This window comes from Prosopis cineraria, unplaced genomic scaffold (genome assembly GCF_029017545.1).
Source record: "Prosopis cineraria cultivar Desert tree isolate PC_DT_omini unplaced genomic scaffold, ASM2901754v1 PC10, whole genome shotgun sequence".
Taxonomy (NCBI): domain Eukaryota; kingdom Viridiplantae; phylum Streptophyta; class Magnoliopsida; order Fabales; family Fabaceae; genus Prosopis; species Prosopis cineraria.
The window spans coordinates 27716537-27742805 of record NW_026555341.1 but is presented as its reverse complement, the minus strand read 5'-3'; the positions used below and the strand labels follow the sequence as shown (position 1 = coordinate 27742805).

General features: G+C 31.0%; 4 protein-coding genes and 1 long non-coding RNA gene across 7 annotated transcripts; 3 read left to right on the top strand and 2 right to left on the bottom strand.

The window, feature by feature from the left end:
• Positions 1–3337: 3337 nt before the first annotated feature.
• Positions 3338–6509, top strand: LOC129321682 (heparanase-like protein 1). The gene is made up of 9 exons (XM_054967541.1): positions 3338–3556; positions 3811–3847; positions 4481–4661; positions 4781–4941; positions 5057–5290; positions 5448–5637; positions 5740–5865; positions 5977–6076; positions 6164–6509. Exons 1-9 carry the CDS (start codon positions 3338–3340, stop codon positions 6479–6481), a joined length of 1566 nt encoding a protein of 521 aa, XP_054823516.1. The 3' UTR covers positions 6482–6509.
• Positions 6510–7401: 892 nt separating this feature from the next.
• LOC129322523 (heparanase-like protein 1) lies at positions 7402–10643 on the top strand. The gene is made up of 9 exons (XM_054968831.1): positions 7402–7605; positions 7694–7730; positions 8527–8707; positions 8834–8988; positions 9068–9301; positions 9585–9774; positions 9901–10026; positions 10112–10211; positions 10326–10643. Exons 1-9 carry the CDS (start codon positions 7402–7404, stop codon positions 10641–10643), a joined length of 1545 nt encoding a protein of 514 aa, XP_054824806.1.
• An 8609-nt stretch (positions 10644–19252) lies between these two features.
• Positions 19253–19666, bottom strand: LOC129321638 (uncharacterized). Its single transcript, XR_008596052.1, has 2 exons — positions 19533–19666; positions 19253–19418 (listed from the first exon to the last, which is right to left on the bottom strand). It is a non-coding gene; the product is annotated as an uncharacterized LOC129321638 (long non-coding RNA).
• Positions 19667–19670: 4 nt separating this feature from the next.
• Positions 19671–21684, top strand: LOC129321636 (remorin-like). 2 transcript variants are annotated; one of them, XM_054967476.1, is made up of 6 exons: positions 19671–19840; positions 20055–20149; positions 20333–20572; positions 20753–20996; positions 21114–21195; positions 21270–21684. In XM_054967476.1, exons 1-6 carry the CDS (start codon positions 19815–19817, stop codon positions 21459–21461), a joined length of 879 nt encoding a protein of 292 aa, XP_054823451.1. In that variant the 5' UTR covers positions 19671–19814; the 3' UTR covers positions 21462–21684. The 2 variants fall into 2 exon arrangements, with proteins under 2 accessions (XP_054823451.1, XP_054823452.1); XM_054967477.1 differs by lacking the exon at positions 20055–20149 and having other exon boundaries at positions 19706–19840.
• Positions 21685–22334: 650 nt separating this feature from the next.
• Positions 22335–24364, bottom strand: LOC129321637 (uncharacterized). Of its 2 annotated transcripts, none has more exons than XM_054967479.1 (2): positions 24196–24364; positions 22335–23315 (listed from the first exon to the last, which is right to left on the bottom strand). In XM_054967479.1, the coding sequence occupies exon 2, from the start codon at positions 23197–23199 to the stop codon at positions 22411–22413; it is 789 nt and encodes a 262-aa protein (XP_054823454.1). In that variant the 5' UTR covers positions 23200–23315; positions 24196–24364; the 3' UTR covers positions 22335–22410. The 2 variants fall into 2 exon arrangements, with proteins under 2 accessions (XP_054823454.1, XP_054823453.1); XM_054967478.1 differs by having other exon boundaries at positions 22336–23351.
• Positions 24365–26269: the final 1905 nt, after the last annotated feature.

The following is a 26269-nucleotide window of genomic DNA, read 5'->3' as shown; positions in this document are numbered from 1 at the left end:
GGGCTCGGTACCAAAACACTGTCGTTGGGCAGTGTCCCCCCCCCCCTCTTTTTTTAACCACAAATTTATTATAATAATAATAAATAAATATTATAAAATTATTATTTTAATATTTAATAAAAAATAAATATTAAGATGTTGAAATTAAATCTAAACAGATTAATTTATTAAAGTTTAATTTAAATAGTTCATATATAAATTTTGATCTATATTAAAAAAATTAAAATTATAATTAAAAATATTTTTATTTTATTGATTTTGTACAATTATTTATCTATGAGAGATAATATCATCCAAGACATAATTAAGTATTAAATATAAGTAATTCTCTTAATAAGAATTCAAATATTAATTTTTTATAACGTAAGAAACTAGTTTATTTTGTTAGACTCAACTCCTATTTTAAATTATTTAAATTATTTTTTATTTTTTAGTACAATTTTTGAAGTTCAAATCAAAATTTTTATTTAAACTATTCAGGTTTAATTTTAACATCTTAATATTTATTAATTTATTAAATATTAAAATAATAATTATTTATTATTATAATAAATTAAAAATAAATTTGTGGTTTAAAAAAAAAAAACACTGCCAAACAGCAGTGTTTTGGTGCTGAGCACCGAATCCGTGGGACAAACAGTAAAAAAAAAACATGGATTCATATTTGTTATTTAAAAAAAGTAAAAGAAAAAAAACCTAACACTGCCAAACAGTAGTATTTTGGTGTTGAGCGCCGAAACGAAGCCCAACAAATGCTTGTTCGTATTTGATGGAGGATGTTGATCATTTATTTTAGACCATCTCATAATATAGAGTATTTAATGATCTTAAAAAAAATAATTAATACTTAAATTTATAGCTTTATCAAAAAAAGTCCTATCATCCGACTAACCATGTATACATATTTGAGTAAATTAGTCTAGCACCTTTCCGACATTCAAACTTTCACAATTTTTTATAATGGATAAATATAATTTTTGGTCTTTATATATTACTTGTATTTTACTTTTAATTTCAATACTTTATTTTTAGTATTTTAAATTCATACGCTTTTTATTTTTATTATTTTAAATTTTTTCAACATCCCTATACTTTGTTCATAAAGAGATAAAAAATAATAGAAACAAAAATGTAAAGATCTATACTTTGCTCATAAAGAGAAAAAAAATAATAGAAACAAAAATGTAAAGATCTAAAACACTAAAAAAAATTTATAGGAATTAAAGCAAAATGCAACTAAACTACAAAGATCAAAAGTTATATTTATCTTTTTATAATTATGCAAATAAAACTTGCTTTCTTTACTTTCTTGTTGACAAGTAAATTCGTTTTTTCTCCATCTTCACAATTTCTTTTTTATATTGGTTTCAAGGTGCTTCATAGTTGTAGCTATGATAATTACACATAACAAAACAGATTATGAACTTTCTGAAGTGACATTCTTAATAATGCTATGATAATTTTTTTTTCTCTTTTTAAAGGTAAACAAAGATATTATTTCGAATTCCTAAAATCGTTATTGTAATTATCTGTTATCTTTAATTCAACCGCCACAATTCTGACTATTTAACCTTTTTTTTAAATACAATATCTCTCAATTTTTATGAGATATATCTTGTACATTCCAATATGCAAATATTGCATTATCAGCCAGAAGATTATGTATATGATAATTTATATGTATGAAATTTTAATAATAAATCAAATTAAATAATTTTTTACAAAAAAAATCATGTTTTTATTTGAAAATGTAAATAGAATTATTTTAGATAAGAATAAACAAAAATATAGCTAAACAAAAAGGAAAAATACATATAAATAATTGGGGATAATTGGATAATCAGGATTTTAAATGGTGAATTAATATTTTGACTTGTAGGGATATTGAATGACTAGAATTGAGTGGAAGGATTCAAGAAATTTTAAACAACTAAAATAAATTTCAAAATAAAAACCAATATAAAAATCAGAAAAAAGTACATAAAAAGTAAATGAATTAAAGATAACTGATTAAACTGTATAGAGGTGGACAAACTAATGATCTAGAGACATTAGAAAATACTAGTTTAAATAATTAATTTTAAATTGCATGGAAATGATAAATTAACATTATATGTTAATATTTAAGTTTTGAGATATATCATATAAAGTTATCATTATATAAAAAATCATAATTGAAATATAATTTCTTTATATTTTTACACATCTACTTATATTTTTCCTCCACGTTATTTTGTTATATGCATTGATATTTGTTTTCCATATTGGAAAAACCTAAAAGAGGAAAATTATTTATATCCTTAAATTTATTTATTTTTTATAATCTTTGATTACCAATTGTGTTTGTCAACCGCGCTAAAAATTTTGAACATTTAACTTTCTTTTAGACAATCTTTCAATTTTTATGATATGTATCTCTTAAGTTTCAATTATATTACATATACAAATATTTCATTCTCAATTATTTTATTTTGTATTTTAACTAAAATCTCATTGCTGTCATTCTTAAAATATAATCCCTCCATTAAAGAATGTAAGGCATTTTTTAAGGAGTTGAATATTAAAAAATGAAATACATTTTTGGTTTTTTAAGGTATAATTATTGCATTTTTTTAAAAGTGCCCATATTAATAATGACTTTATATTTATTGTAAGGTATTTAATAGAGATAAATATGAAAGGATAGGGTTAGTTTGAAAGTAGGAAACTACTTTATTAAGGTAAAATTCAATTAAAAATGCTTTACATTTTTAAATGGAAGGAGTAAATGTTATAATTAATTTATGTTAGAATAAATAGAAAGACAAATACTTAAATGAAAATGAAGAAAATATTAATAAAAACATATTATTAAGCATACTTTAAAATTTGAAAAATAAAATAAAAAAAAAAAAACACACCATAAAACCCAGAAATAATAAGTAAAGATAATTAATAGAGATATATAGATAGAAAAAAAAAGTAATAAAAAAGGGGTAAGAGAAAATATATGGTTAAATAATTAGTTTTAAATTTTTATATAAAAGGTAACTAAACAGCATATTCTAATAATTACTTTTGAGATTTAAAAGATATCCTTATCTAAAATAAGTTTCAAATCGAAATATAATTGCCTTAGTCTTTTTAAAAAGAAAGTTATCTTATATTCTTTGATTTATTTTTAATTGTGATTGAAGATTACTAAAATCTATCAGAATCCCCTGAAGTTAATCTTAATCTTGAATCACATTTGAAAGCTTTGAGAAAAATTCTCCCACCTAACTTCAACTCTTATAAATATAAGAAACCAATCCAATCCCTTCTACCCATCTAAAACCTCTTAGCTTCTTTCCTCATCATGGAAACCAAAAAAATTATTGCTTTCTTCTGTGTTCTTGTTACGCTGTTTTCACTCTCTTCCTTATCTTATTCTGATAATGTAGACCTTAACGTGAAGGTCGTGACTTCAATAGCAACAACGGATGAAAATTTCATCTGTGCAACTTTGGATTGGTGGCCTTCTGATAAGTGTGATTATGATCAGTGTCCTTGGAAAGGAGTAGGCATGTTCAATCTGGTAATTAATTTATGTTTACCAAAGTTTTATATTGATGTCGTTTTTATATTTTTATTATATCTCTTTAGGTTCTTTTTAATGAACCGTGTTTAGATGATTTGCAAATTTGAATGGTTCTTCAGAAACAATTCTGGTTATACTGAACCAAATTTCACTTGTTCATGTCTACTGATTTTCATCTTCTAATAATAAATATTATTCATGTTAGAAGATAAAAACATAAGTGTCTTATGTTTTGTTCCTTGGCTTTGCAGGACTTGAATAACAAGGTTCTATCAAATGCCATTACGGGTAAGTCTTCAATTATTTTTGTTTTGATTACCACAGTCTAACTCTAGAACAGAGAAACGACAGATTTCTCTGACTTAGATATTTATAGCATAATTTATATTGTTTGCGCCAGAGTATTTTCAATTAAACCATGAAAATATATAATTTTCACATAATATTATAACAAATATAAAATTTAAGTAATAAATTGTATATTTGTTTATGAAACTTTATGTGGTTGTTAATAATTATTGTTATAATTTCTTTTATATGCCTTCTTAATGTGGATTTATTACGTATGTGTAATTCTCGTCATCCACATACATTATAAAAAGGAAAATACTTTCATAATCTTAATGATTCCACATATATATAAAAGAAAATAATTATTTTCTACTACAAACTAGTCAAATTTGATTCGGATCTCTCCATTATTCTCCCCCCCTCTCATTTTAGGGTGAGAAACCCATGGTATATGGTGCTTTATTTAAATGGAACGTCTCATGTGAATGTATGAAATTTATTTAAATGATGTGTCTCACTGACTAGCCGTCTATTTCTATTTTTTTCTACAAAAAGAGAAAAATATAAACTTGATTTTGTAATCATATTGGAACTGGAATTAGATTAATTTGTGTTAATTATTTTTTTCAGCATTTAATCCACTGAGAATAAGACTAGGAGGATCAGTAGAAGATCAAATTGTGTACCAATTTGGTGGCATGAAAACGTGTCCTCAAATGACAAAGGACAAGGATGGCTTGTTTGGTTTCAGCAAAGGTTGTCTCAACAGTACACGTTGGGACCAAATCAATAACTTTGTCAACAACACTGGGTATGCCTATTTATTTCTATTTTATCACTTATTATCACATTTTTTATATATACCCATCATTCAATTATTTGAGATGAGCCATATATATAATTAATTTAATTATAACTTATTATGTGCAGAGTGAAACTCACATTTGGATTGAATGCTCTGATGGGGAAGAAGAAGGCCCAACAGGACCAAGAGGACATTCTCTGGGAAGGAGAATGGGACGCAAGCAATGCAGCTAGTCTCATGGCCTATACTGTTTTTAAAGGATATAAGATTGATTCTTATGAATTAGGTAACACTATCACCTTCATTATTGGGTTTTTATTTTTAATTTTTTTAAATTTGTGGATTGTTATTTGTTTTTAATGCATTGATGATATTAATGGAGTTTAATTAATCCTCATCAGGAAATGAGCTGTGTGGTAGTGGAGTTTCTGTGAGGATAGAAAGTATTCCATATGCAAAAGATATGACTAAACTCAGAAAATTAGTGAATGCTATGTACCCTAACCCCAAAACAAGACCACAAGTGCTAGGACCAGCTGGTTTTTATGACAAGGAATGGTTCAATACCTTCTTGCAACATACTGGACCTGGCGTTCTTGATGGAGTCACCCACCATATTTATAACCTTGGTGCTGGTAAGTATGTAAATTATTTTTTTATTGATCTTTGAATTAATGCAATTTTCTACATTCATTTTGTGAACGTAAAAACAAAAGGGTTTGAATCATGGTCTAATTTTGTGTTGGGTTCATGAGAAAATGTCCAACAAACCTCTTTAACTCATAAATGCAGGTGTGGATAAGACTTTGATTAACAAAATCCAGGACCCATATTTCTTGAGCCAAGTTGCTCAAACATTCAAAGATATATCAATCGCAGTGAAGGAGTATACACCATGGGCACAACCATGGGTTGGAGAATCTGGCGGAGCCTATAACAGTGGAGGCAAAGATGTGTCACATACGTTTGCTGATGGCTTCTGGTCAATCCCTAATTAATTATATATTCTCTTGTACAATCTCAGATCCTTGTTTTCTTGTCTAAAAGTTTCATTTTCTAACTTATCTTAATGATCAATATATAGGTACTTGGATCAACTAGGCATGACCTCAACATTCAACCACGCGGTTTATTGCAGACAGGCACTAGTTGGAGGAAATTATGGCCTGCTTAACACCACAACTTTCATCCCTAACCCAGATTATTATGGGTATTTATATATATGACTTATAATTAAAATTTGTTTATACAAATTTTTGTTATTCTTAAAAATAAGTCATTGTGTATGATTAATTAATTTCTTTCTTGATTATTACACCAGAGCTTTGTTATGGCACAAGCTTATGGGATCCAAAGTTCTCTCAGTCAACCATGAAGGATCTCCATACCTGCGTACATATGCTCATTGTTCCAAAAACAACGTAAGCTTTTCATTCATTATTAATTTCCAGAAACAAGAAATTAAGATCCCATCAATAAAAAATTCATATTTTCCTTGAAATTTACAGGGTGGTGGTGTGACTTTGTTGCTGATAAACATGTCAAATTCTACTTCGTTCTACGTGACTGTTAAGCCAGACATGAATCTGTACCCAGACCAAAGTGAAAAGTTAAAGAAGAGAGAGGAGTACCATTTGACACCGGAAAATGGAAATATTCAAAGCGACGTCGTGTTGCTGAATGGAAAAGCTTTGAGGTTGACAAGGTCACAGGATATTCCTGCCATGAAACCAGTGCTTGTGGATCCTTCTTCTCCAATCGCTGTGGCGGCTGATTCCATTGTCTTTGCTCGTCTCAATAACTTGAACGTACCTGCATGCGTTTAGTTCTATTAGTTATTCTTTCGAACTGTTTTTCGCTCCTTCTTTTTTGGGTCTTGAGGATTTTTCCTAGAATGTCTTTCGGGGTTTTTAGTTTTTAGTTTTTTTTTTTGCCTGATTTTTTGTAGGTTTTCAATCGGCGATGGTTGTATCTTTATTATGGGACTGAATATCTTAGAATCGATCGGTAGTCTAGGTGTTGGTTCTTTTTCCTCCTTGTGTTATGAAGTTATTCATTTGCTCAAACAATGCATTAGTTAAGTATTAATTAATCATAATTGATATAAAATCATTAATCTATATATACTACGATATATATATATATATATAACCAAATCATTCTGTGAAAAGCAACAAACTCTAATTATTGAAGATAAAGCATACCCTATACACACACACACACACAACTTAACATATCCAATTATAAATGTACTTAACTTAATTAATTAGATTTAAAATTTCAAATAATGATAGACATAACATCGCAACTTAATATTACAAAGAATTTTAAAAAATTAACTAGCCCCTCTATATATATTATAGTACAATCAGTCCTGACGTTGATAATTAAGGGCGAGATAATTTTGGTAATCAATATCTATAGTTACAGGCCGATTTCTTTTTTTGTTTTAATGAAACTGAAAGGTTAATTTCAACATTAAAGAGAGATATTCTTTTCAAACGCTTTTTGTTAAGACAACTCATATAGAAACGATACTGTTTCATTCTTTGATTTATTATAGTAGTCAATAACGATTAGTTATACTATTTTGTAAACGAAAGGAAATATACTTAGAACATAACCTCTCAACCTGATCATTCATCTTAGGAAAGAGAAGAATTTACCATTCAATCAACTTTATAAATGTACGAAACATTGCCTAATTTTCTCGTGCTTTCTTTTCTCCCATCTCTTAATTTCCATCATGGAAGCAAACTTAGCTTTCTTGTGTATTCTTGTTTCATTGTTTACTTTGTGTCATTCAGAAGATGTGAATCTTAATGTGAAAGTAATAACATCGATAGCCAATACAGATGAAAATTTTATATGTGCAACTTTGGATTGGTGGCCTTCTGATAAGTGTGATTATGGTCAATGTCCTTGGGGACAAGCAGGCATTCTTAATTTGGTATATTCTCTTTAACTTTTAAATTGTTGCTCTTGTTGTTAAACATCAAATTAAGCATCTTAACCTCTTGTTCTTTCCATGATGGCAGGATTTGAATAACAAGATCTTGATTAATGCTATGAAGGGTAAGAAATTTTCTTTTCCAAGAAAATCACGTACGTCCAAGAAAGTTTCTCAAGAAAATGTCTTCAGGATTTTTTTAAAAATTTTTACCTTTTTTCATTTGGATACGTCATTTAACAAATGCATGTGTCCCAAAAACCTCTCATTTTTCATTTGAATTGGAAAAGAAATTAATGAAAAGGATAAAACGTTTGGCCTTAATCATGTGATGGAATGTTAAATGTTTTATATTAAATATGCTTAAAAATAATATACTTTACCAAAAATAGCTTAAGCTATTTGGTTAAACACATCTCATGCATTATATATTCATGAACTATCTTCTAATTTTTTGATGTGGCACATCTTTTATCTTTAATAGAAATTAGGTACCTCATTAAGAAACTAAAGAGACCTAGCCAGTTTAATCCACTAAGCAAATGGGATTCACCTAAGTGGGTCTCATTGACTCTGTCTCTCTTCAAGAGTTACCTACATACATCTCAAGGCAAATTGGCCGAATTGGGGAAAAAAAATTTAAAATTTTTTAAATCCCTTTAAAAGGTTTTAAAAAATTGAAAGGATTATGAACTAGTCGACTCTTTCTACATTTTTATTTCAATTTATGGAATTTCAATAACAAATGAAATAAAAATAATATTATCAGCTACCTAATTACGTATTCTCCCCCCTCCCTTTTTATTTTCTTGTTCGCACAATAAAAAGTTTCTCCCTTCCCTTCTCTCCTTGCAATAACACCAAGCACGCTACCCATGTTACCGTCAAAGATCTAATTGTTTCAAAAATTTGTAATTGCAGCATTTAACTCTCTGAGAATCAGATTAGGAGGATCATTAGAAGATCAAGTGGTGTACAGATTTAGACACCCAAAAAGTTGCCCAGGATTCACAAAGAATCAAGATGGCTTGTTTGGTTTTAGCTCTGGATGCCTTAACAATACCAGATGGGACCAAATCAATGACCTGTTCAATAAAACTGGGTATGTACTTTTAATTCCATGAATTCTCTTCACAAAAGTTTCACAACATGATCTTTAATTGTCTCAACAACTGTATATATGATGTCTTAAATATATGCTTATTATATAATGCTAATGTTGTTGTAGAGTCAAACTCACATTTGGGTTGAATGCTCTCCACGGAAAGAGCAGATCTAAGGAGGATAAGGTTCTTTGGGTAGGTGATTGGAACCCACATAATGCTGCTACCCTCATGGCTTACACTGCTTCAAAAGGATACAAAATTGATTCATATGAATTAGGTATGGTAAAGTTTTCTTCATTGTAGTGCAAAGAATGTTGATGCTTTGAGATTTATGATTGAAGTTTAATGTGTGGCAGGAAATGAGTTATGCGGTGATGGCATTGGTGCAAGAATAGAAAGCGTGCAATATGCAAAAGATATCACTGAACTTAGAAAATTAGTGAATATGTTTCATCCAGATCCCACAACAAGACCCCAAGTGCTTGCCCCTGGAGGTTTCTTCAAGAAGGAATGGTTTGATAGCTTCTTACAGAATACTGCATCTGGTGTTGTTGATGGAGTCACCCACCATATTTACAACCTTGGTGCTGGTGAGTACTAATGGATTTTCTAGTTTTTATCAAGTTTTTCACAAAAGAACTTTTTTTGGAAAAAAAGAGTTGATTATCTAGTACTAAACTTTAATTTTAAAATTATAAATATATGGGCCTTTTGACACAGCAAATGTACATAGATTTGAATTAATCAAACTTATGTCTATTTTCTTGTTTTCTCTTGTGGTCATTTCCACGAACAAGATGGCAAGTGAACACCTGATCTGGGTTTGGTTTTCTGAGAAAATGTATTAATACTCCATCTATCTAATAAATGTAGGTGTCGATAAGAATTTGATTAACAAGGTGCAAGACCCATTTTTCTTGAGCCAAGTGACTCAAACATTTAAGGATGTATCGACAAGTGTAAAAGATTATGCACCATGGGCTCAACCATGGGTTGGAGAATCTGGGGGAGCCTACAATAGTGGAGGCAAAAATGTGTCACATACCTTTGCTAATGGCTTCTGGTCAAATTCTAACTAATCCGTTGTTTAATTTAAGCTCCTATCATGTTCTCCTTTTGTGTTTTTTTTTTTTTGAAAAAATGTTTCTTTATGAACTTCTTGTATTTTGTTTTTTAAAAAAAACACTAGGTATTTGGATCAATTGGGCATGACATCAACCTTCAACCACAAGGTTTATTGTAGGCAGACACTTATTGGAGGAAACTATGGTTTGCTCAACACGACATCATTCATCCCTAACCCTGATTATTATGGGTAACACTTTTGATTTTAATTAGCTATATACATATAACTTACGTGCAAGTCATAACATGTAATTAATGTCTTATTTCTTGAATAGAGCTCTACTATGGCATCGACTTATGGGGACTAAAGTACTCTCTGTAAACCATGAAGGCTCACCATATCTACGTGCATATGCTCATTGTTCAAAGAATAAGGTAAGCTTCATTCATTCAATCAATCAATGGTAATTAAATTTCTATGGTGTTGTTTTTTTTTTCCATTCTCAAATCTCATTGGTAAAAAATTATGCTTTTTTTGAATATTTGTAGGCTGGTGTGAGTGTTCTACTGATAAACATGTCGAATTCTACTTCCTTCAATGTGACTGTTAATATTGACATGAATCTATATCCAAACCAACAAGTTTTTAACTCAGAGAAGAGGGAGGAGTACCATTTGACTCCTAAAGATGGAAACATTCAAAATGATGTTGTTTTGCTAAATGGACAAGTTTTAAGCTTGACTGAATCTAAGGACATTCCTTCCATAGAGCCTGTGCTTGTGGATCCTTCTTCTCCAATCAATGTGGCTGCTCATTCCATTGTCTTTGCTCGTTTCAACAACCTTAATGCACCTGTTTGTGCATAGTCCTTTTCTTTTTGTTGTTGTTCATGCAGTTTCATACATGTTTTGTGCTTTCAAGATTTTTGTTTTGTTTCTAAATCACTTCCAAATATTGTATCTTAATTGAATTGAATTTATTAGGTTGGAATCGATTGTTGATTTGGTCATTCTTATGACATTTAATTTGATTCTATTTGCAATTGTGTTGTCAATACATTTGTTTGATAATCAAACAGTATACCCATATCATGTTTTGGTAGACATAGCTATCTATATATTGAAGTGTATTTCTACAACCTTATAAGATGCAATGTTTTTTTTTGGAGAAAAAAGGGGAAAGGAGCGTTCTAGAAATTTTAATTTATATGTTATAAGATATCTTTTTTATTTGGTCACAGACACATTTTTAATTGTTAAAATTGATAGGGAAAAAGTTAATGGTGCGAATACATATGCTCAAGGTATAGGATGTAATAGAATATTTACAAATTAAGTGTGCCTTTAGTTTTTAATTTGGCAAAAAAAAATCTTCTTTTATAATAAACACAGAAAAAGACAAAGTCATAGTATAATATAAAACGAGAATGTTTGGAAACTACTTACCTAACCACAAGGGGCTCTGTCCCACTGTTTATGCTTCTCCATTAAGTTGACACCCACAACCTCTTCTTCATCTTCTTCATTATTCTTGAGGGGAGGGGCTATATGTAGAAGAATGATAGCCTTGAAGAAATTGGATTCAAGGATAATCTCTTCTCCACTTACATTGATATTGACAAACTTGGTGGGGCTAACAGATCTAGATCATAGTGGTGATGGGTTAGATCAAATCATATGAAAATGGGATTAGGAAAACATGTAGAAGAAAAACTCTGAAGAAGAAGCAATTTAAGAAAGAAGGGGAAAATGGTGGGGAGAGATGGAGGGAAAGTTGAGACAAATGATAAGGACTAATCTTAGTATTGACCGACCCAGACATTGAAACTAAAAACATATATATCTCTCTTAATCTTAGAGTCATGCTTTTGTATCATTTCCCCCACTCTGCCTTTAGCCATGCTTTTGCAATTCTCTGTTGGTTCCATACCCACTAGTAAATCACAACAAAGAGAGTAGCCCAATTGTTATGCTCTTGATCTCCACATCTAGAAATATTTCAAGAAATCCAGCCATGTAGATCAAGGTTAAAGAATAACCTTCTATCAATAGATGGCACTAAAGAATGCCAAAGTTCATAGGTTAAAGAATAGTCATGAAGCACATGGATTGTGTCCTTCATGTTTGCTATGCACCCCAGGCACAAATCATCTTCGCTAAGGCCTCTCTTCCTTATGCTTGCATTGGTGAGATGGCTTTCACGGGCCACAAGTCAAAAGAACAACCGATATCATTAGGGGTGTAGACCTTCTAAATCTTATCCCATAAAGGGTTCATCAAATCAATAGTATTTATCAATTGGTCATATATAGATAACACCATAAATTCCCCACTCTTAGCCCATTTCCATCTCACATCATGCCTATTAATGAGCAATTCCATTACATTCTAAACATTCGACCAAGTGGCTTTAATACCATACTAAGCATTTGAGCCACTCTTTTACATGTCAATACGTGGAATTAAATCATCCCTACATTTAAACTTATTTCGAATGACTTTCATCCAAAAGTTGTCCTTCCTCTTAATAAGATTCCAACTAAGCTTCATAAGAGAAGACTAGTTTTGTTTGGCAACAAGCTTCAACCCAAGTACTCCTTTAGCTTTTAGCTTCTATATAACTTCTCAAAAAACTAATGGGATTTTTCTTTGTTCCTCCATACCATCCCAAAGGAATCTCTTATTGCATTTATCCAACCTCTCACAAGTGCCAACATGAGGTGAATAAGTTTGCATCACATAACTTGAAATTGTCAAAGATACAAAAGCAATTAGGGTTGTGCAACCCTTCAAAGAGAGAGAAAATTTATTTTCTAAAACAAAATTACTGTCTTAACTTCATCCACAACACTTTGGAATGCATCTTTAGTTACCCATTTATGATGGAGGGAGACAACAATATTTTTTTCAAGATCTGTCGTTTGGGTGAAGTCTAAGGTAGAACTGAGCTCACCACATCTATGGTGATTCACATTACTAGAAAGACACACTTGGGTTTTTGCAGAATTCACCTTCAACCTTGAGTTAAAGCATAATTTTTTAATGCAATTCATAATAATATTAGCTTAATCCATAGAAGCCTCAACAAAAAGCAAGATGTCATTAGCAAAAAATAAATGAAAGATTGAGGGCCTATTTTTTTATAAGTTTTATTAGTTTCCAATCCCTAATTAACATGCTCATTTGAATCAAGTGGGCAAGTTTTTTCATATATATAACAAATCGATAGGGTGAGATTGGATCACCTTATCTCACAATACAAGTCATATTAAAGAAATTACTTTTTTCCCATTTCAAAATGATTGCATTTTCACAAAAGAGACACAACAAGAAATGATTTCAATAATGTTGGGATGTAAATCAAGCTCATAAAAGACATTGTTTTAATAATCCCTAGTTGATCTGGTCATAAGCTTTTTCCAAGTCAATTTTGATAGCCATGAATCCTTTCTTCCCTCTGATATTCCACATGAAATGAATAACCTCTTGAGCCACAATGATATTATTCGTTTCATGTCTACTCAGAACAAAACTACATTGATTAGGAGAGATAATGTCTTGTAAGAATTCCTTAATTCCATTAGAGATTATTTTGGTGATGACCATATGGATGATATTAGAAAGGCTAAAAGGTCTTAGATCCTTCAAGGTTTTTGGTAGATCTTTCTTGGGAATCAACACAGTCAAAGTTCCATTCACCTCATTTATAGCTTGGGGATTTTTAAATAGAAATTTAATAAATTTAATCACTTGCTTACCCACTATCTTTGACTACTTTTGATAGAATAAAGCATTAAAACCATCAAGATTGGGCGATTTGAGAGATCCTATCATAAAAATAGCATTCTTAATCTCCTCTCCATTAACATCTTTTCCACATTGATATTAGAGGGGCTTACTGATACAAGGGAAATGCACATTATAGTGAAGAGTATTATGAACTGATAAATCTTCTAAGAAGAGCGAAGAGAAGTAAAACATGGCAACTCCTTTAATTTCATCTTTATAACACACCAAAATTTTAAGTTAAGGGTTAACTAAAATAATTAAGTAGTTTAATTGATTGATTATGGTATTGGGAATTAATTAGAGAGTTTGGATGGCCATTTGGGTCTATTAAATCCTAAATGGGGTTAAATGTAGACCTAAGTATTATTGGATGACTTTGAGCACAAAATATTCTACTTAACATCCGCCATGGCAAATAGTATCCTTCATCATGACAAACACATTGAATTTTAAAAGCCCCAAGATGCGTTTTAAGTATTGGATAGAAGAGAGATTTTGAGAGAGAGATCAAGAAAGGAAGAAGGGCTTTGCTAGGGTTTCATGTTGCATGCCATTCGGAGTGGTTTGAAGCATCTAAGTCACCAAATAAGCTTCCTTTTTCCTTCTCCTATCCCTTTATACGTGTCTTTTCTAGTTCTTTAGTTGGGAGAATCAAAGCAAAAAGCTAGGGGTAGTGTTTAAACACTCTAATAACTTTAATGAAGTCTAATAAAAGTTATTTAAGTTTTTTATCACTAGTTTATGTTTATGGTAGTGGTTATGGGTTTTAATGAAGGGTTTAGAGTTAACCTTAATATTAACTTACCTAGATTAAGTTATTAAAAGTAGTTAGTAGTGTTTTTTTAACTTATTAGAGGTTAAACAAGTTAATAAAGGTGAGTTATGGGGTTGGTCTTTCTTAATCACTCTTAATGAACAATTAAGGACTTAACTATAATTAAAGTTAATTGATAATGATTAGTCATTGATGCTGATTGTTGATCATTGATTGTTTTTGGAGTTTGCATTAGTAGGAAGTTTCCTTTGGAAATCTAAATTATATTCTTGGGGGTGCTAAACCCAAGAATTAAGATAACTAAGGCCCTGTTTGGTATAAAAGAATGAGATGGTGGGACTGGAATTGGGATTGAATAATTTCACTTTTTTATATTTGGTATGAAGTAATCCATAATCCAATGTCAATACCAATCTCACCTTTCATGAGATTACCCAATACTACCTTGCCTAAGGTATTGCAAAATCAATCCTAGGATTGATTTTTGTAAGACGAAAATGCCCTCTAACCTCACTAACTATTTATCGGCCATCTCCCTCTTTTCCAATCTACTATGCCATTCCCTCCACTGTGCCTCCATCATTCCTACTGTGCCTCCAAATCTAGATCACGTCTCTGCCCCTTTCGATCTAAATCTAGATCGCATCTCCGACCCTGCTCATGCATATATATAGATTTCATCTTCGTCCCTTCAAATCCAAATCCAAATTGAGTCTCCAACCCTACTCGTGCACATATCTAGATTGTGTGGTAGAACGAGAGGTAGAGATAGAGCCACCCTCTAGGGAGTCAGAGATGAAGGGAGTTCGAGTATGATGTTACAGAGGCTCAAATTTGTTCATCGCATATGGTGTTAGCATCTCTATGGAGATAGAGATGAAGGGAGTTTGAGTACGGTGCCGTAGATGCTTGAATTAGTTCATTGAATATGCTATGGAGACAGAGATGGAGGGAGTTCAAGCTGACCTGCTCATGCTCGAATTCGTGGTTTGTGTACATATCCAAATGACACATGGGTAAAGTAGAAGGAAGAAGAAGAGGATATTTGTGTCTTTTTAGCAATTTTTTGGCTTAATCCCAGTTTTATTTTTTTTTAATCCCATGACATATCAAACATCATTTTAAAATTTATTCTCACTCCCAATCCCACATTTAATCCCAATCTCATTCCCATTCCCATTCCCTTAAAATGCAATACCTTGTACCATACAAGGCTTAAGAGTTTAATTTTAGTTTATAATTGTACTTGCAAGTTATGAATATATATATATATATATATTGATGGCATGGATTATGTTGCAATGTATGGAATATGATCAAGCGTCTGAGTTATTATTATGAGTGATGGGTTCTTGAATTTGTGGAGATAATGCTATCTGGTGATAATGTGTGCTAGTTGATGGTTTGAGTTTGAATTATTAGGTATGAGGTTGAACATGTGATGTATTGATCAATGCAAGTTTATTGTAGACAAACACTAATTGGTGGAAACTATGGTTTGCTTAACTTTACATCATTCATCCCTATCCCAAATCATTATGGGTATGACTTTTGGTTTGGACTACTTTATTTGGTGTGTGTGTGTGTGTGTGTGTGTGTGTGTGTGTGTTAATATTTTAAAAGCAAAGTCATTATATTATGGCATCAACTTATGGGGACCAATGAAGGCTCTCTATATCTGCATGCATATGCTCAATGTTACAAAAATAGGGTAAGCTACATTCATCCATTCCAAAAACCATCATTTTCTTCATCCTCAAATTCCATTAAGAAAAATTTATACTTTTCTTGATATTTGTAGGCTAATGTAACTCTACCACTGCATGTCAAATTCTACTTCCTTCAAAGTGACTGTTAATATGGATATGAATTTATATCCAACCAACAAGTTTTAGACTCAGAGAAAAGTGAGGAGTCTCCAAGGGATGGAAACATTCAAAGTGACGTCATGTTGTTATATGGGAAAGTTTTTAAAGCTTGACTGAATCTCAAGATATTCCTACCATGGTACTAGTGCTTGTGGATCCTTCTTTTCCCATCATTATGACTACTAGTTCCACTGTCTTTGCTCGTCTCAACAATCTCGACAAACCTGCTATTGTTTAGTTTCACAACATTGTATCTTCAAAGAATTGGATACTGTAGAATGGACTATTTTTATTTGTCGATTCTCTCTAGAGGTAATAATATGTAAATTTAATTCTATATATTAGCAATTTGTATATGTCAACATGTTTGATAGCCATCCATAAAAACATATCATATTTTGGAAAAGCTGGTAATTCAGGCGGCCAAGCTCAATTCTAGTCGAGCTTATTCGGATTAGGCTTAAAATATTTTACCTTATATAAAAAGCCTATATAATCAAGTTTGGCCTTAACACCTTCAAATTTCAGGCTTATTTGGGCCGACCCAAATATCCAAAACTTTTTAAAAATATTTTTATCTATTTTTTAAATTAATTTAAATTTTTAGATAACTTTTTTCAACTTTAAAAGATTAAAAGAAAAAAAGAATAATTTATGAACATTGTACTTAAGTAATTCTATTGCAATTTTGTTATATTATGTGTAATTTATTTATGAATGTTTCCTTTACTTGTAAATTAATGTTTTAATTATTTAAATATTACTTTTATTATGGTCATAGATAAATATTTGATATATTTTAATTAAATTATATTATTTAACTATGATTAAGTTGATTTCAATTAAATCACAGTTAGATCCCTAACTTAAAATCATCATCCTGACTAGTTCAAAGTTTTCAATAACTTTTGGGTAAATTGTATTTTTTACTTTTAAAAATATAAAAAATAGTCATTATTATATTATATAAAATAAACACATTTAATTATGAGTAAAATATTTTTTTGAAATTATTTTTTTAGTGTGGACGATAATCAAATAATTATTCAAAGATATTATTTCATTTATTATGTTTATCTAGTTATAGAGCCAAAAATTTCATACATGCCTGAATTTTATATTTAAAATTATTTTGAATTTAGTGTTTATTTTAAAATTAATTATCTCATTTTATAAAAAAAAATATAAAATATATTTTTTGGATACTCAAAAGATGTATAGGAGTCAAAACTTTTTTTAAAAAATAAGTGGGTCTTAAAACATAAAATTAATATTAAAATATATTTTAAATATTATTTTGAGATATTTTATTGTTTAAAAATAATAAAAATATAAATTTTTATTTTTTTAAAATAACTATAATAATGTACTTAAATATATAGTATTTTAGTATAAAATAACATAAAACTTAAAGAATTTTAATATTTATAATATTTTATATATTTTGAAAAAATATTTTTTATTTTGGGTATTTGGGCCATTGAGCTTGGCTTGAATTTCTTCAAACTTATTCAGAAAAAATATTATTTTTTCAGGCCTCAACCCTAAAATTTTCAACAAGTTCAGGCTAGTCTATCGGATCAATTCATGGGAAAATAACAACGAAAGACCATTAGAGAAAATTTATATTAGTCAAGAATTAATTGTTAAGATTTGAATGGAAAAAAAACCCAAATAGATTATTTTTTATTTATAATAAGTTATTATTAAAATTTAAATGAATATTTATTGATAAAAAACTAATTCAAATTGACAAATATCTATTTAAGTTTTTACATAAATAATGCTTAATTGATATAAATTTTTTTCAGAGTTCTTTGATCGATATTTCTCCTAAATTTATCTCTTTGTGGGAGTCTATTTCGTCTCTCTGTCTTTCACTATAAGATGCAGCGGAATTTTTTAAAAGTTTGGCATGGGATACGAGATAGATTTTGTTCTCTACTTTTAATTCCTTTTCAAGTCACTTTTTCAATAGTCAGATCAAAACACATTGTTCAATTTTTATTTTTAGAAAAACATCAATCAAAAATTACTAAACAACAATTATATTAATTAAAAATTATTTATTATCAAAACTTAAATAAATATTTATTAATTTAGATTAATTTTTTATCAATAAATATTCATTTAAATTTTAACAATAATTTATTTTAAATTAATAATAATTTATTCGGATTTTTACATTCACATTTTAATAGTAATTAGTCATTGACAGATGTTAACTTTCTTCAGCAGTCCTCTATCATTATTTTCTCTTATTTTTATGGGAAGAGTCACCATTGAGGATAAATACTCGAGACTAGATACTCAACTTCCAGGAGTTCACATTCGGTTCTAGGCCGATCTTCGACTTTCATTTCATTTCATTCCGAGATTATCTATGCCATTCATCTAAATTAATTTTTTAAATATTTTTAATATTATATTTATTAATATAAAAACTAATATTAAATTTAAATTATTTAAAATACCTCTAGATAGTTAATTTGTAAACTTATAAAAAATTTTAATATTAAATTAAATCATCTAAATTATATATAAATTATTTAAAATACATTTAGATAGTCAATTTATAAAAAATATAAAATTTAAATATTAAATTAAGTTATTCATATTAAATTCGTACTGACTAGATTAATGATGGATAGATTTATTAATTTTTTTTTACATTTTTCATAAATTTTTATTTAAATAAATGTAAAATAAAAATAAAATATTTTGAATCTAAACATTCCAGATCTCCTTAAGAGAGATGAATATCATGATGCTCATCCTCCTGTGAGGATTGAAGACAATCCAAATTTAATAGTAAGATTTTTCTTTTAAATGTTTATATTAATAAATATAATATTAAAAATACCTACAAATTAATTTAAATGAACAGCAAAGATTATTTTAAAATGAAACGAATGGCCAAGACTGGCTCAGAAATGATGAGCACTTGGTGCTCACCGAAATGCGGACTCAGACGTCCATACAGCCTCGCCCCCCTTTGTTTTTCAAAGACAAATATTTATGCCTTTATTTTATGCCATTCCAAATTTGGTTCAGGATGCAATAGAATCTATACACAGTTTGTCCCCAGGGGACAAAAAACAAAAAAGAATCTATACACAGTTATATCAGTTGAATTGTTAAAGCCGAAGAGAATCTAATTTTATTCTCAATTCAAAAAGTTCTTTTTGCATTCATAAAAATCTGAGCCTCCTGCACATTGTACAGAACTTGACTAGTTAGCTACATTAAACAAGGAAATAGTAAATTTTATATTATAGATTGATATTGACATGGTGGAGCATATAAAAAAAAAAAAAAAAATACCTTGGACGCGTATGCCTCCGAAGAAAGTAAAGAAAAATACCAATCTTCATCCAAAAGGCACTTTCTTTTTAGTATGAAGACCAGACAATACATGCAAAGTATATATCTAACCTTGCTTGCAGTGCTCTGAAATCCCAGCCGAAGAGAATACCTCAACAAGGTTTCGCCTTTTTCTTCTGGGTTTGTTCTCATAAACGCCACCTAGCTTGTTATTACAAATCCATAAGCCATTGATCACGAAAAAGTGTCTGAAACCTCAGAACAATTTCCAGGTGAAGAATAATGGAGAAATTTATGAACCTAACGAGGTTAGTAATTTCTGGCTTTCTTCTCTCAAAAGTACCCTAGTCTTCATGATCTTGCAGCACAATCTCAGTGATAAAAAGATTATTGCATAATCTGTGTCACCGAATATAGTTTTTCAATCAGATTTCTGATCATAAAAAAATTGAGGTTTGGTGGGAAACTAGCGACGATATGAGAATCATAATTATCAATGTTTGTCCTGTACATGTCGGTTAGGTCAAGTTTTGATGGTTCACAGCCAGAGAAAAAAGGCGATCTAGGTGGCAGTAGAGATCAGAAAACATCAATACAGAAAACCCAATCTTATGAAGGTGAAGAAACTTCCTTGTTATTCTATAAACTTATCTGCTTAACGGTTCCTGATATCCCCCAAGATAGAAAAATTTTTATTCAAGAAATAGAGAACATACTTGGGTTATTCCTCCTCTCTGTCTTTCTTTTAAAAAAAAACAGTGAGGCTAATGTTGACATATTCTAATTGGGAATTTTCGCAGAGAAGAAGTCTAAGAATTGGTTTCAGAGACAGTTCATAAAGAAAATGAATAGGGATTATGAATCTGGAGACTTAGAACATGTCACTGCGATAGCAGCCGCTGCATTTGCAGCTAGCAACCAAGAGATCTCAGACATACCACAACAGAACAAGACAGAGAGATCATTAACAAAGACCAGAAGCAAAAAGGATGGCTCGAAAGCTCCAATTTCGCAAACTGGTGGATCCAAGAGATTCTCAGGTAATAGACATGAACATACAACAATGACTAGGACTACACAACTTCAGCCTTGTTTATCTAACTTTAAAGACAGTTCTTGGACAAAATTCTTGTCCATTATAAAAATAAGTCAGATCTTTGGAAGGGAAATAAATTAGATTAAGAAGTTTGAATCAAATGCACATTCATTCAAATTCACAGACGGCCAAGGGAAGACGGAGCCAACATCACCTGCTAGAGATGCAAAGGCCAATGCCCGCGTGCCATCAAAGAAGACTTCAAGTTTCAGAGAGCTCTTAAAGACAAAATCTGATACCGCAGCACCAGAAGTTGCTGCACCAGTTCAATCTGAATCTTTGAGGCCACTGATTTCAACAAAACTGGCCACCAAGGAAACAGAAGCAGATGCCTGGGAGAAAGCTGAGCTTGAAAGGATCAAACAAAGGTACTTGGCAGTAGTATCATACTGAAGTTCCTTGAATATACACTGCAATTGCTTCAGGAATTTTCTTCGCATTGCATGGGTATTAATATTTCATACTCCCATAAAAATAATTGTCAGGTATGCAAAGTTGAAGGAGACAATAGATTCATGGGAGAACCAGAAGAGGAAGGAAGCAAAAAGCAAGCTGAACACGCAAGAGGTTTTACTCTTCTGAACTTTATAGTTAACAATGATACTGCATAGTGTGTGCTTATGAACTATCTGAAATATCAGAGTGAGCTGGAGCAAAGAAGGGTGAAAGCCATGGATAAATTTCGAGATGATATGGACCGTATTGATCAGGTTGCAAGGGGAGCAAGACAACAAGCAGATGCAAAACGAAGGAAGGAAGAGCTTAAAGCAAAAGAAAAGGCAGATAGAATCAGAACAACAGGAAGGCTTCCGGGGCCATGTTCCTGTTTCTGAGATAACCAGTTATACAATACCTATGGCCAGGGGCTATCAGTGGAATCAATAGATAGTTCTTTCAAAAATTGTATATAATTATTGCTTTTCCCACTTTTGAGAAAATCATGGGTGGGACTAAACAATATTGAATCTGCACAATTTAAGGAAAACTATCAGAAGCTGTAATTATTCTTTAGATAGAAGTTGCTATGGGAAACTACTGAAGATGTTCAAAAAATGATGCCATTGGTGTCTTGTACTGAAATAACAAATATATTTGTCATGGTCATCTTCAATGCAAGAAGCTTATTTGAATTCGTAAAAAATTAAAAATGAATGTTAACTGAGCTTCCTGCCTAAAATACCCACTTCAACATTTCATTAGCTACTTACATCCCTTATTGGGATACCTATATGTTTTTCATAAAGTATTCCAAAGACTTCTTAAAAATGGTATCTGCCACAATAAGATGCAAATCCAAACCTTAGGAACATTTTACAATTTTTTGTAAAATATTGAAAAACGAACCCCAGGAGGGTTGAAAGTGGAAACTAGGACATTTAGATCCTCAGTCTCAAAAATGCACTTAAGAATAAGACATGAAACAAATTCCTGGACTTACATAACCTCAATTTTTTGGCACATGAAATTTTTAATCACTTGTTCTCTTATGCATTAACTAATTGTCCTCTGCAGGTAAAAGGAATCACAATCAATTTCCCAGTTCAACAGTAGTGAGTTGCTCACAGAAGATTCACCCAAAGTTGAGTTGAGAAGAACATTACAACAACAACAACAAGCCTTTATCCCACTAGGTGGGGTCGGCTACATGGATTGCAAGACGCCATTGTGCTCTATCATGATTTGAGAAGAACATAACCAGGAAAAAAAAAACATAAAAATACAAAAACCTTCAAGTGAAATAATAATAATAATAATAATAATATAATAAAGTCAAGCCATATCTCAAGAAATGATTTCCTTGACCAACCTCTCTAGAGTAGGGTATGCAAAGTACAATACCAGGAAAGAAGGGACAGCAAAAACTATGGTGACTAACAAGTAAACAGATAAAATAACAGCACTAACTGGAACTGCAAAGAAGGCTGTCAGAAGTAAAATGGCGACTAATGGGAATTTGGACATAACATGAATGAAGAAATCCAGAGATTTATAAAGGGGAAAAAGGCGTCTAGTTCCATCTCTACCACCATCATTACCATTGGACGCCCTTTGCCCAGAACCAAGATTTATTGAGCGTCTTCTACGGTTAAAAATTGAAGCTTGATTTCCCTGAATTAAGCTGCTCAAGGGAGAGAATATCGATTGATTGTCCACATTGGAGGAAACAAGCTTATACCTATCACCATTCCAGCTTTCAACCATCCAAAGAAGGAAAAAGTTCTTACGAGGAAACTTCAAATTTCCTTTATAAACCAATCGGAATGATAATAGATAGCACCATGGGCAAGATATGAAAAGTGGAATGTTGATTTGTTGGTAAGGAAGTTTCAAAACCGCCCACTGAAGTCCCAGAATGCAATTCTTGCAGAGAGTGTGTCCACACCACAAGACATATGGCACATTCTCAACTATGTTGAAAGATTCCCAGCATATGCGGCAATCCAACCCTTCATCTTTGCAGCCATTAGAACAAACCTCATCATCTGAGCAGTCTGAACAAGTTTGGCTTGTCTCTCGAGAGTTTCCTTTCACTCTAATATTTGCCAATGGATTTGCAGCAAAACTCCACATTATAAAGGACAAGCAATTTTGCTAAGGAAAGGGCATCAATAACCAAAATATCAGTCTCTGAGTCAATGTTTGGCACAATCACGTTGTCATGAAACTGATTTTTGACTCTCAGTCTTCTGCTGTTTATAATCAAGCCTATCCAATCAGGCCAGCTGAAGATATAGTATCAAGAAGAATGATCAACAAGGTAACAAATTATTCCCTAACCACAGTCACTGTAGATTTGAAATTTTTAACGGCACATCTACTAGAAACAACATCACCTTTTAACATCCAAAGCATGTCAAATTAATGATATAAACAGAAGATTCAGGTTTAAGGAGTAAGGACCACAAATTATAATGGATTATAAAGTGCATTGTTAAACATGACATAAAAAATGTGGGGGGAAAACATGCACTTCTGGGGAAAATTTCACGTTTACTATGCATCCTCTATAAGAACATAGATAATGAGAATTGGCATCAAATTCTTACAATCTATATAATTAAGCAAAAGTTGCCTAGTTATGAAAAGAGTGTCATAATGTACCCTGTTAATGTAAAACACGGCTTCAAAAGCTAAAAAGCCCGATATTTGACATTTCATTCTTCCACTATTGGGAAAACAACTTTGCTTCTAGGAGATTTGATTCACAGCTCTGTGACTAATCGAGAGCACTATCTATTATATTACTACTCAAGGAGTGAGTCTAGCTTAATAATCATCCTGTCAATAAGAAGCCAGTAATGGAATCTTATTAACCCTCGAAATAACATCATAAGCATCTAAATCAAAACAAACAGCAATGATCATCGTAAAGAAATCTTGAGATCACCAAACGAAATTATTATTGGTTTTAAAGAATGTTCAAATGACTTACATAATATATAACGATTCAATCTCATCTTCTTCCGCTTAAAATAACTAATTAAGGTGATAAAGAAAATGGGTATCGAACTGCTAGTAAATAATTTACAGACTAAAAACAAATCAATGGGACAGATAAATCTTTACCTCCAAATACCAGCAGTAGAAGGATTTGAAACCCAATATAATGCTATTTTACTGAGAATTTCCGGAGCAATCAGAATGCACTCTTCAGAAATAGGAAAAGGAAAGGAGAGATTGATAGATCGGTTATCTCTCTCTCTCTCTCTCTCTCTCTCTCTCTCTCTCTCTCTCGCCAGAAAAGCGCGATGTTGTCTGCGCAATGCATGTACGGTGTCAATTTGAAGAACGAGTAAATTCTTGTAAGAATTATTGTTACTATTAATTTACTAATGAACAATGTAAATCTGAAGGAGGTATTAATTAATAACAAGAAAAAAACTTTTATGTCGTAAAACTTGCACTGAGCCAATTAGCCGCAGAATAAACTACTGAATGAGGTATTAATTAATATTAACATGAATGATTGATTAGTGATAAAAAAATAATAAAATGAATTTAAGAAAAGTTAGCATGAATCTATATACATATAAAATCAGGAAAGAACAGCAGTTAATAACCCATTCCGATAACTAGTTAATAACCCATTCTGATAACTAGTTAAGAACAGTAGTTAAATTTGATAACCTTAGTTATCCTTTTATACCAACATCATTCCTTGTCTCATGTTGCTTTTTATATGGGTACAAACTTATCCACGTCAATACTATTTCTTATTTTACTCTATTCTTATTCCAATGCTATTCATCTATACTCATATTAAACTTTGCACTTATCCACAACATATTCATTGTCTATATCGATATAGTAGTTACCTACACTAATACTAATATGAATATTAGTGCTCTGTTTTATGTTTCAAAACTTGTGAGCTTCGAGTCTCACTTGTTTTTTTTTTATTTTTTTATTTTTTAAATGTTGTTCTAGCCTCTTTACCTTTCTAGAAACTATCTATACACAACCTTGAGTACAATTAAACACTTATCAATCCTTGCATTTTTCTTATATACCTGTATTATATTTGGGTTTACTATTATTAACCTACTTACCTTTTGTCAAAGCATTAAATGCATGTAACTATTACTTTTCTTACTTTTCGTGAGCACTCAACTCCGTTGAAAAGCACTGTGCCCTCACCTTATTTGTGAAGAAGCTCACGAAGAAAATGAAGATGAGTCTAATAGTTAATTAAATCTAATAACATAAATTTTAAATTAAATAAAAAAATTTCCTAATTGATATTTTATTTAAATTTGTTTTTATAGCAAATGGAGTGTGATGACTTAGTGAAACTTATGCTAATAGCTTACCTGAAGATTTAGAGTTTGAATTCTTCTAAGCAATAGGTTAGTTTTATTTTGTTTTAAATTATGAAAAAATTACCAAAGTACTCTTGTCTTTTATGTCATAAGAGAAAAATGTTGTGACCCTTCTTGTGACTTTCCTAATTTTTGAATGTTGAGATTTTTTCTCCTTCTCCCTACCATTTAACTACAACAATAGAGAGAGTGAGAGTGCATTCGTCCTTCCTATTCTTGTTAAGCTTTCCATTATTGCCTTCCTCCTCTTATCACTAACAGCTTGCTGTAACATCCTAAACTTTTGATTGTAGATTGGTGAATTAATTGGATAATTGTAATTTTGGATGATGGAATGATGTTTTTGTTGATGATTGATTGAATGAATAGGATCGAGTGAAAGAACAATAGTCTGAAGCAAATTGTATGAGTAGTTGAGTGATTTTCTTCACTGTACTACGTGCCATGGCATAAACATGATGGGCTATGGCACATGACACAGAATTTGGATAATTATGTGCATGAACTAGGTGCGAAAGGGAGAGGAAATGAGGGAAAAGCACGACAAAGGAGAGGAGAAAGGGCTATTCTCTACTAAGGATTGCTGTCTCAAAGTGCTAGGGGATATTTTCGACCTATCACTTACTAGATAAGTCTTATATCGCCCTATGTTCCCATCCTACTCTAATTTCTCTAGGCTTGGGATGTAGAGAATTTGAATTGTAGAGTTTAGGAATCTACTTTCTAATTGAATAGTTACGAAAAATATATTGGGTGTGAAACTAAAATTTTATGACTAGTTTAGGGTTTAACAGTTGAGCTTTAGAGCTGTAAGCTCAATT